Source organism: Impatiens glandulifera, chromosome 4 (assembly GCF_907164915.1).
Source record: "Impatiens glandulifera chromosome 4, dImpGla2.1, whole genome shotgun sequence".
Lineage (NCBI taxonomy): Eukaryota > Viridiplantae > Streptophyta > Magnoliopsida > Ericales > Balsaminaceae > Impatiens > Impatiens glandulifera.
This window is the reverse complement of record NC_061865.1, coordinates 10,057,572-10,069,823: the sequence shown is the minus strand read 5'-3', so window position 1 is coordinate 10,069,823 and position 12,252 is coordinate 10,057,572. Positions and strand designations below refer to the sequence as shown.

At 30.9% G+C, this 12,252-nt stretch overlaps 2 protein-coding genes across 2 annotated transcripts; both read right to left on the bottom strand.

Annotated features, from left to right (window-relative positions):
• Positions 1-3,054: 3,054 nt before the first annotated feature.
• Positions 3,055-5,180, bottom strand: LOC124935888 (cytochrome P450 704B1). The gene is made up of 5 exons (XM_047476321.1): positions 4,890-5,180; positions 4,588-4,803; positions 4,208-4,513; positions 3,601-3,972; positions 3,055-3,532 (listed from the first exon to the last, which is right to left on the bottom strand). The coding sequence occupies exons 1-5, from the start codon at positions 5,178-5,180 to the stop codon at positions 3,152-3,154; spliced, it is 1,566 nt and encodes a 521-aa protein (XP_047332277.1). The 3' UTR covers positions 3,055-3,151.
• Positions 5,181-5,637: 457 nt separating this feature from the next.
• On the bottom strand, positions 5,638-7,927 carry LOC124935887 (galactoside 2-alpha-L-fucosyltransferase-like). Its single transcript, XM_047476320.1, has 2 exons — positions 7,531-7,927; positions 5,638-7,439 (listed from the first exon to the last, which is right to left on the bottom strand). The coding sequence occupies exons 1-2, from the start codon at positions 7,691-7,693 to the stop codon at positions 5,938-5,940; spliced, it is 1,665 nt and encodes a 554-aa protein (XP_047332276.1). The 5' UTR covers positions 7,694-7,927; the 3' UTR covers positions 5,638-5,937.
• Positions 7,928-12,252: the final 4,325 nt, after the last annotated feature.

Genomic DNA, 12,252 nt, shown 5'->3' with positions numbered 1-12,252 from the left:
TAAAAAACTTTCTAAACTAAAATGAGAAGTTATGATTCTAGAGGGTCTGTGTTAGTTTGGTAAATTAAAAAAAGATGAAACAAATAGGACTGTTCAATTAAAATGATTGAGAAACAAAATAAGCTAAGCCTAAGAGTTTTAAAAAGAAGCTCCATCTAAAGAATTAGGGTTAGTTATTTAAGTAAAATTAAATTATGATCAATACTTCTAAATGATATAAAGACATAAATTTGCAAATAAGAATACAATATTTATAAAATGCTAAGTATAGCTTAATTTGATATTTAGCATTACTTTCACTTATATTAATTATTATTAATTTTATCATCATATTTAGTTCTAGAATAAATGAATGGATCACACAAAGACATAGTTATAATACATTCAGATGAGAACCTAGTCAAATTAAATCAAATGAGACAATTTGTTTCTTCAAAAGATTTAATAGGAGAGTCGGTCTCTACTTTTTCGGTTCATTAGTATTTTGAGCATTTTGTGTATCAATTAATTGTTTACATACCCTTGGAGTTGTTATTCTTATTCACGTTGGTTGGTAATTTTCTTTTTGATAAATGTTTGATTTGATTATGAATAACTTTGAATTAAATTAATTTTTGATTTTTTTATTATTTAATTGTGATCTTTACAATTAATTGGATTAATGAAATAAGTTGCATTTATATATATATATATAAATAAATAATGAATCGTAGGAATTTGAAAAGCGAATAATTTAGATAACAGTAGAAGGAAAATTCTCAAAATGATAAGATTAATTGTCTAAGTGATTTTAAGTGGAGAAAAATTGTAATCACCTCATTATAACTTTGAATTATGACTCATAATCAATGATTATATTTCATACTAGTAGGTTCCCATATTTAAGAAAAAAAGTTATTTCTTATATACAATGCAATTGTTTGGAGAGCATTAGTAAAATGTTCATTCATCCTTTTCTAAAAAACATAAAAATTCTTATTAGATAAAGTTGAAGACAAAGTTGTTGGATGCAAGTTAGCTAAAAGTCTACCATGAATGAATAAAATGATAGATGATTAATGTTTGTTTCTAATTCAATATGTAACATTAGATTTGTTATTGTTTCAACAAGATATAATAAAATGACATTTTATTGAAAAATCAATATCATCTAACTATAATGTTGGTTATCTAACTAAGTGGTCAAACAATATGCCAATATCATGTTTCATTTATTTAAGAGGCATATCCTCTTGAAATACCATGTTCGATTCCAATTAAGACGCGCACACCAAAATTAGAGTAAAAGTCACGGTAATTTAATGAGGATAAATAATTGTGCCCACTTTCAAGTAACTATCAACGAGAATATTTTTTATTCAAATAGACATTTAAAAATCAAAATAGAGTTTTGTTCATTAGAAATTAAAAGTTCTTAAATTTAACATAAGGTTGGCAATGGTACAAAAGGCACATGGTTTGTGTAGGGGCTCAATTGAGAAAGAAAGGAACAATTGTACAATTGGTAACTATAGTTGTTGGCCCCTTTTAATTTGGATAATTATTATTGGTAAAGAATCACTGTCTATGATCAAATATATTATTAAATGATATTATTATGACACAAAAATCTATTGGAAATTAGTAATTTAGGTACAAATTGTTAGAGTGTGTACTTATTAAGCGAAAAATCACAAATTTAATTTTTCAGCACGTTTTACATTTTAAAAAAAAAAGTAATTTAATAGTGTTTTGGAAACATTATTATTTTTTTTCCAAAATCCCACATGAAACAACTTCTTAAACTAATTAAATGTAACTACTAGCATCCTATCACATGGAATCACATGTCTAGCTACTATGTTAAGCTTAGCCACACCCTACTTTTACCAAAATAATGTGTTTTGACAAGTAAGTTGGTCTAATCTATAGAATATTAATTAGCTCAAAATATCATCTTTCAAAGTGGTGGGTTTTTTTTTCTCAATTCCAAAATTTAAATTAATACATTTTCTTAACATATCATATTCCAATTAAAATAATTAACATTATAATATAAGTTAAAGTGATACTTAAAAAAAAAAACTATTTTCAAATACCATTAAACTCAAAATATTATATTTCAAATTGAGTTTGATTTTAAACTCAATAGATAAACTTAAGTGTGAAAAGTCTTACATAACAAATTAAATGTCTAATGTTTTATTATGAACTATATGACTTTAGAATGTTGTGCTAACTTTACAAAATTCAATTTTTAATTTTATTTAATAAAAAGCATGCATATAATGTTGTAAATTGATCTAATATCTAACAAAAATAAAAATTATGTTTCATGAAAGTTTTCTAAAATCAAAAGATTATTGTGAAAAAATGCCTACACTTGGAAAACATGGGTAAGAAAGAGTATTATATTTTTCTTACAACCTTGTCTCATTGAAAATTTGGGCACGGGTGATGAAAGGTATTGTAATTAAAACCCTTTTTGGCATGTTCTAAATGGGACCATTAACAAAAATAAATAAATTTTGAAAGTGATTGTGGAAAACATTAAGCACCCCATGAGAGGATCCCCAAGTTGGCACAATGTTGCAAATGTGCATTTGTCTTTGCCTTTTGCCCTAAACAATCCACATGAATGTTTGAAAATCTTGGTCCCCCACTCTCCACCCCTTTATCTTGAACTTTTCCCAAAGATTGTTTTGGAATTGTAAAGTATGTATTTTTTATTATTTAAAAAAGTTCAAATTGATTTTGCATCTTATTTTAAGATAAGGTTGAATATTTGGTTTTCAATAGCCTAATTACTTATTGTCAAAACTATTCACTAGATACCACTAGAATCTTATCTAAGATATTAAAGCTTTCAAATTCGATAAGAACAGAAAAAATTGAAGATTCATTTCAAACCAAATGATGTATAATATTGGATACTTTGAGCCTATTAGTTAAAAAAAGAAAGAATGAAAAATGTTTTAACCATTTTTCATAATGTTTGTTATGGGGATGTGAGAAGAGAAATTAACTAAAAAGGATGGTTACAAATTCAAATTGAGAAATATGAGATAAACTTTGTAACTGATATTACTTCTTCTTCACCTATCCCAATTCTTTTCATAATCATAGTTCAAGTTAGGACAAACTAATCCGCATTTCATTACTTCTACGAACATTAGAAACGACTATTAACCGCGACTTTCAACCCATGTGCCATCGACAGAATCGTCATCATTCTATACTTAACCGGATGCTCAGGCACCAAATCGAATTCGAAAAACCTACACAGAATCGCCAAAGCCATCTTCATCTGCAAATATGCCGAGTCCTTCCCAAGACATATTCTCGGTCCAGCCTGAAATGCTGTGAACTTGAAAGGAGAAGCATTATGAAACATTCCATCTTTCAACCATCTTTCAGGCTTAAACGAAGCAGCATCAGCCCCCCAATTGTACTCCATCCTTCCCATTGAATAAGGAACGTATGTCACCATCCCTCCCGCCTTCACTTCAGTCCCGTCTGGCAAAACATCATCCTCCAAGATCCCTTTCGGGTCCTATACGATAAAACAATACATATTTGAGAATTTTTCAATCATTTATTCGTTCTTTTGTTCATTATTACCTGAGGGACAGCGGGATAGAGCCTGAGAGTCTCGGTGAGCACTGCGTGCAAGTAATACAGTTTTCCTAAGGATTCGTATGTTAGAAGCTCGCTGAATTTCTTCACTCTTTGATTGAACTTGTCATGATCATCAACTTCTTGTTCTTGTTCCTGTTCTTGTTCTAAAGACTTGAGCTCCAAATACAACTTCTCTGCTACATGTTTGTGGGTCATGATCATGTATATCGCCCAAGACAAAGTTGTGGCTGTTGTGTCGCGACCAGCGATGACGAAATTCAGAACAATATCTCTGAGGTTTTTGTCTGTCATTTCTTCATCCAACGAGTCCTTTCCGAGCTCCATAAATCTCGATAATATGTCTTGCTTCTTCCCCTGTCAATTAAATTACTTCACTGTTTTAGGAAAGAAAGAAAACCCGGGATTTATTTGGAGTAAAATTAAAGATTCAAGAATATGCTATCGCGCAAAGCGTGTTATTTTCGTGCTTTACTTCTTCTACTTTGTCATAGATTTATAACATATTTTTAAAGGAAGCTACTTCTTCTACTTTGTCATACATTTATAACATATTTTAAAAGGAAGCTAGAGAGGTTTCCAATATTTTTACCTTATCATAATTGTCTCCATTTTCTCCTATATCTGCAGCTTTCATTTCGGCTTTTCTTCTGCGAATGACATTGTAGGTGAAGTCGTCAACAATCTTGATGCTCTGGTCTAGGATTGCTTCCGAACCCACATTGAGAAACTTCTTAATCTTCCAAAGAGGATCAATGAACCGAAGAGTGACCACTATGTTTGCAGTGTCAAATGCCTTTGCAAACTGATTATCAGGTAAATTGGCAGCCAATGTTCCCACTTCTACGCCAAACCCCACTTTACATATCGAGTCCAATGTCATCCTCATGAACAATTCCTAACAAAAATATACCAAATTCAGAAGTTTTAAATTTTCGGAATAATAATTATTGTTTGTGTAAATCATTTTACCTGCATATCTACTTCTTTACTGCAGAAAGATGCTTCACTTAGAATTTCAGATAGCTTAAGGCTGTACTCCTTGAACACAACCGCACTAAAATCTCGTAAATTCTTGGACGCGAATTCAAAGCTGGCCGTCTTCCTCTGTTTCCTCCATAGCTCACCGTCTACATTGAATATGCCATCTCCGAGTAAAACCTCCATATACGAATGATATACTTCTCCCTTCAATCCAATCCAACACAAAAAATTTTAAGATTGGTATAAATAATGTTTACTTTATATTGTGTCGTTGAATTAACTTTATTTACCTTTGGGTAATTAGCGAAATTGGTTTTGAGAACATGTTCTACATTGGCGGGATCAGCAATATATGTATAGGTTGTGAAGGGCATTTTAACCACCACAGTTTTGGACTTTGACAGGTACTCTACAAGCCAGTCGTGCATCCTGTCGTAATTCACTAACTGCTCGATAGCTGCTCCGACGAGAGGCCATGTTTTTGGCCCTTTCGTCCTGTGCTGGATCCATAAACGAACCATGATCCAAGAGATTGTCATGCAGATTACCAAAGATCCAATGGTGTAATACTCATCTCCCATTTTGAAGGAAGTATGAATATATGATTGATGAATGTGATTTGAGGTTTGATGCAAGTCTATAAAAGGTGATTTTGTTATTACTACTACTATTAGTCTTGTAAGAAGGGAAAAGAAGTGGTTGAAATCTTGGTTGTAAATGAATTATGTTTGTCTTGCCAACAATCTTTGTGTGGGTTTATGGGATTTAAAAATGTGTCATTTACTCAACCCCCAAACTTAATCTACCCATAATGAAGCTAACCATTATTACTCAAAAGGGCCAAAGAGTGTGAATCTTACCCAATTTCAACTCGAGCTCTTGATGGAAACATTGCTGATCCAAATTGAATTCCCGAGATATGATGAGGATGATATTTACATGTTCTGTCCTGAATCTGCGTGTATGTTATCAACTAAAATAAAGAAAACTCGTAAGTAACACAAAATATACGTGGAAACTGAAAGATAGAAAAAACCATGATCAGAAGATAAAACTTTCACTATGTGTCAAAAAAGTATGTTACAATTGAAATTAGAGAAGAACTTCAAGAAACTCTAACTAATTGCTAAGACCATATAATGTCCTAAATAAATCAGTTTTTCTTTGTAGTCAGGTCATCAAAACTCTAATGTTTCTGAATCTAATGGTCGTGAAAATGACAAAGATACAAAATTTTCCACGACACAATCTTTGACCCCACTACTTTGGAAGAATGTGGGATTTGTAAAATTAATCAACACAATTCTCTATAAAAATCACACTAATAATGGTTCCAAGCTAGAGTGGAGGATCTTGGTGTTCAACCAGCTTAAGCCCCCATTTCAAGTCCTCGCAGTGTCGTACATAGCCTACTTTGGAACCGTAGTCAGTTCCACGCTTTGTCCCGCAATCAAAATATGGAGGCAAATGGAAACAAGGCTCAATAGACATGGTTCGAAAGCATGAATCCTCAGAGGGTTCGATCTCCCTATGGGGACAGTTTATGATCCACGATCTTAATCCTCCTAGGCCCTGAGCCACGTAACCGAATGTCGAGAATGGGCTAGTGACCAACACATCCATCATACTAAGCAAATATATCTCAGCCCACGCCTTCATATTATGCGTCAACTTCTCGTTATGTTCGTTCTCTTCATGGCTAGGTTGGTATATCTTGATCGAATCTTTCAAATGGTACAATTCGCTTATGTTGTTGTAGTATCGCGAACTCAAAGATGTCAGCAAGACAGCGATCTGTTTCGGATTTTGATCGAAAATGACTACTTTGGGCAAACACGACACGATTCGATCCATCATGTGTTTGTCTGAGGTTGTCACGTTGCAGATGTCGGTGATCTGCCGACGGTTCGATTCATCGTTTGCAAATGGGAGATAACGGTTGAATATACGATCCTTAATCCAATTGAAGCCCATTGGGGTTGTCTTAAAGTCGCGTATTTGGAATCCAATTCTCTCATCAGCAGAGGCTAGGTTTGTCCAGTAGTATTTCTTAACGATTCCCCAAACAACGTTAGAAGGGTTGAAAAGGAATCGTCCCAAGTGGTGGAAAACAGTTTCCTTTTCGGGAAACAGGTTTCGTAGCTCTAGTTCAAATTTGGGCATCAAGAACAGCGACGGGACAAAGTACTGGTCTGATCTCAATACTAGCCATGGAACTTTCTGGAGCGGGATTTGATATTCGTCGCAGAAGAAGAGCATGTCGTTATAATTATAGTCGAAGGTCAAATGGAGATAAGTTAAAGCTGGTATTGGATAGTTAATCATGGTCCTGTTCTTGAAGATGATGTTTCCATAAGAACTGGGGTGAGCCTGGCAAAAGTGTTGAAACTGGTTCTTGAATGGGAAATCTGAGGGGAGTAGCCATGTTGTATTCTCAAAGGGCTCGCAGAAGAGACTGTTCATGTTAGATGGCTGATGAATAAGTAAGATTCTGTCTGTGAGAATTGCGTAGAGAAAAGATGAGACTATACTTAATAATCGATTAGCTAAGCCATTGATAGGAAGCCAAATGAGGTATTTACAGTCATGGTTAGTAATGTTTGGGTTTGGATTAAAGAGCAGGTTCAAGGCTTGGTTATAGTTATGGGTTTTAGGACCACAGTTTCTATGTAAAGATTGGTACTTTTGCAATCTGGAGAGAAGATAAGCAGAGGGTGGTTTATGCTGTGGTTTGTTTCGTCGATATAAGAGGGATTCATGTTTACTTAAGCAAAAACTTTCATCATCTTGATTCAATACCACTACTGATCTCCTGAAGAACTCTTTGATCAAATTAGCACCTGCCCATGTATTCAAATAGTAATTAAAACATTAGGCATTGTTTTGTTTTAAGGAATAATCAAAATCATGATAAAGTTAAATGATAGAAACCATTTTGAGAAGACGTTGTTGCAAGAAGCACCATTGTTGAAAGTCCTGATCTATAGTCCAGAATAGCTGTACCGTAAACGAGAATGAAAACAGTGAAGAGAGATGCTGCTAATCCTGATCTCCATCTCCATCTCCATCTTAATCTCAATGTTTTAACACCCATTTAACTGAATTTTGAATCTAAATCTGTATATATACAAACAGAACAAGTATAGTAAGAGTTGATGATCTTAGCTGCAAGACGAACGAGTACTTTTGGCGGTCGACTTTCTAACTAACTATATATATTGAATGATCAGAAGAAGCCTTCAATTCACCCTCTCTTTCAGCGTCGCCAGCGATCGGCCGTCGGATCCCTTTATCTCGCCGTCGCCGGAAGAAGCGCTGAATGCCGTTGAGTTTAGGGTTCTGGAAGGGAAGGTAGAGTGATAACCCAAACCGCCTTTATTATATTGAATAAAAAAACTGAAAATAAAAATTATTAAATCCGAAACAAAACAGTAAAAGTATTCAAAATAAAAATAAAATATATTTAATTAAGGATAATATTAATTTTAAAAATGAATAATATAGGGAGGGAATTGAGGAGGGAACGATGTTTTGAAAAAGAAGAGAAATCAATTTTGTTATTTTTCAGTAGTCACGCCACATTTTATTTAAAATTTTCTCTCCCAATAATTTCTCATATATATATAATAACATTTAATTTAAGATTTTATATGCGTACTCATGTTCATTTGATTTTTTTTTCTTAATTAATTAATTTATTATTTTCAATTCTTATAATATATATTATATTATATTATAAGGAGTGATAGGGGAGGTGGAAAAATGATAAATATGAGAATAGAGAATTTTTTTTATTAATTTTTCAAAAATTTTAACCAATTAATTCACTCACCCCAATCATTTCTCATCTATTATATAATTTTTTACTTTTCTTCTTTAATTTTCATCAATACTTTTATAAAAATATATTTTATCTTTTCATATTTTTCTAAAATTTCCTAAGTAATTTTTTTTCTTATATTCATTTAATTTTATATAAATATATTTTATTATATATATATATATTTTCACTAATCATATAAAATATATTTTCTCATCAATAATTTTTATATTTATATATATAATATTACAATATATATATATATATATATTAATTTAAAATTTTAGAGGTTTATAACACGCACTCTCAATAATCATTTATAATAATTCATTATACTTTCTCTTTCCTACTTAATTTATTTATTATTTTCTCTCTCTTATAATATATATTATATAATTTTTTTCTCTCTTTTATTTAATTTTCATCAATAATTTTATAAAAAATTATTTTATTTGAAGTGGTGTAAAAAAGAGATTGACTAAGATTTGTGAGTGATTTATCGAGAGGATAAAAGACATGAAAAAGTGTAAGTCACAAGAGGTCGACAAAATTGATAGGTGTTTGCTGAAAGATTAAAATGAATATAAAAAGTGTGAGTTACAAGATAATTGTCGATTGGGGGATTGATGGTTGATTTGACATGAATAAGAGGTGTGAAAGTTTGTGAGGTCACAAGATGAGATTCAATTGAGATTTGATGGATGGTTTGCCGAAATGAGAGTAAATATAAAAGGTCTTTATTAAATTAAATATTAGTGGTTAAAAGTATATGATTTTGATGTTGATTGACCGAAGTGGTCGATTGAGATTGATTGTTGATTTATTGAAGTGGAGGTAAAATATGTCGATTAAGATTGGTGTGTGGTTGTTGATGAGATAAAGAAGTATATGAAAAAGTGAGTCACAAAATGTTGATAAGATTGGTGAGTGGTTTGCTAAGGGGATAAAGAGGTATATGTAAAAATATGAGTCACAAGAATATGGTCGATTGTGGGGATGGTTGGTTTGACGGGGGGATAAGAGGTGTGTGAAAGTGTGTAAGGTCACAAAATGAAATGTCGATGAGATTTGGTGGTTAGTTTGTCGAAGTGAGGATAAATATAAGAGGTCATTAACAAATTAGATATTAGTGGTTAAAAATATATGAATGAGATGTTGATTGACCGAAGTGATCGATTGAGAGTTTGGTTGTTGATTTGTTGAAGTTAGTGTAAAATAAGTCGCGATAAGAGTAAATATGATGATATGCGAGTTGAGGATTTGTGGTTGATTTTCAGGATAAATGTCCGGTAATAAAAGGAGATATCGACGGTTAAAAGTTGAAATTAGGATCGGTGAGTGGTTTTTTGAGGGGATAAAGAGGCATATGAAAAATTATGAGTCATAAAATGAGAGGTCGATTAGGGGAATTGATGATTGGTTTGATGTGGGATAAGATTTATGTGAAAGTGTGTGTAAGGTCATGATGAAATGATATGTCGATTGAGATTTGGTGGTTGGTTTGCCAAAAGTGGGGAATAATTTAAGATGTCGGTAAAAAAAGAGTTATTAGTGGTTAAAAATATATGAATGAGATGTTGATTGACCGAAATGTACAAGTGTGTGAAGTCGCGAGATTATAGGTCGATTGTGATTGGTAGATTGTTTGTCGAGGGTAAAAAAAATGAAAAAGTGTGAATCACAAGATGAGAGGTCGATTGAGGGATTGATGGTTGGTTTGACAATGATAAGAGGTGTGGAAAAGTGTGAGGTCACGAGATGAGATGTCGATTGAGATTTGGTGGTTGGTTTACCAAAGTGAGGGTATAAGAGGTCACAATAATATAAAAAAGGATGGTAACAAATGATATATTAACTATTAAAATCTATGAATAAGATGTTGATTAATCGAAGTGTAAAAGTGTGTGAGGTCACGAGATTAAAGATCGATTGAGATTTGTGGGTGATTTTCTAAGTGAATAAAGAGGAATATAAAAAAGTGTCACAAGATAATATGTCGATTAGTGAGATTGGTGGTAAAAGAGGTCGCGGTAAGGGTAAAAATGATGAGATGAGAGGTGAGATTTATGAGGATAATAGACCGATAATAAAGGAGATATCGTTGGATAAAAATAATCTGAAGGAAATTTTGATTGATCAAAGTGTGAAAATGTGTGAGCTCACGATATTAGAGGTCGATTAAGATTGGTGGTTGGTTTGTCGAGAGTGATAAGAGACATATAAAAAAGTGTGAGGTCACGATATGAGAGGTCGATTGAGATTGATGGTTGATTTAACGAGAAATAATAGGTGTATGAAAAGTGTGTGATGTCACAACATGAGATGTGGATTGTATGATTGATTGTTGGTTTGTCGAAGTGATTGTAAGAAACAGTCGCGGTAATGGATAAGAGATCAGTAATAATGTAAAGCATATCTAACATTATTTTATATAAGAATAAAATGTATGACACAATTTTAAATAAAATTTTCGGATCGATAAATCGTAATTTACAAGATAAATGGTGTAATTGATTGATTCTTACTAAGAAGAAATTTATATATTTTTGTAAGTATTTTCAAACTCATAATTTTTATTTTATTTTAGATATTTGATATATTTAAAAATATATGCAAACATTAAATTTTAGATTGAATTTAATTTTTATAATTTAAAATTAATTTAAAATTATTAAGATTTGAATAATATTGATTTTATCTAAAATATTTGTAAATAAATAATTTTTTGTTTATATTTTTACCCGTACAAAATAACATGATTTTACTTTCTAAAACTTATTAATTAAGTATACAATCTTACTAATTAATTAATTAATTCATAGATTCATGATATACACTTTAAAATTACGCAAAGTACCAAAATAATTTATCATTATCCTATATATTTTATTTGTGAATTAAATTAAAATTATATTTATATAATAAATAAATATATATTTTATAATTTCTTTTTTAGCAAACTTAAGAAATAAACTTTCAAATATGTATATACTTTTTTAAATGTGAAAATAAATAAATGGTTTTCTAATTATAGATGGAAATGATTGAAACCAAATATATAAATGACCAAATATAATTATTATTATTTGAGTTACCATATTAATATTATTATTATTATCACTATAAATAACTTACATTGACTCTTAACTATAATAATATTGTCACAAAAAAAGACTAACATAAAATCAACCCAACAAATACATGAAATTATTTTCACTTACCCTACATTGTATAATTACAACTCTATGTTTATAAGGTTTTTAAATGGTAGAATTTCAACATGAACTAGATTGACCATCTTTATTGGTTGATTGTCAAAGTTTTATGTCGTTTGTAGTGCTTATTTGTTAGCCATTTTGATGTTTTGATTATCTAGTTGAGTTTTGAATATTTTTTGAGTTGTAGTTAATAGAATTTACGATAAATTATGTCATAACTTGATCAAAACTATTTTTAAGTGTATTTTTACAGTCCATTTGCGACATTTCAAACAAAATAGGTTAATGAAAAAGTTTTATCCTTTAACAAAAAAATCTAGCATGAACTCTATAAAATGTTAGTTTGCATTGTTGTCATACTAAAGTCTAAACGATGTGAAGCTCTAATGTGTGTAACAAGTTAATATAGTGTTGTTTTGCTTAATTTTTTAAAAGAAATTTAATATTATAGTAAAAAACAACAAACATATAGAAAACATCAAATAATATGGCAAATATGAAATGAAATTATTGACAATAAAGGTTGAAACTTTTCAATATTATGGATATAGTATTTTTGAAACCACACTAAACCCATTAATGTTGATAGCTTTTTAGGTAATCTAATCTTTGTTA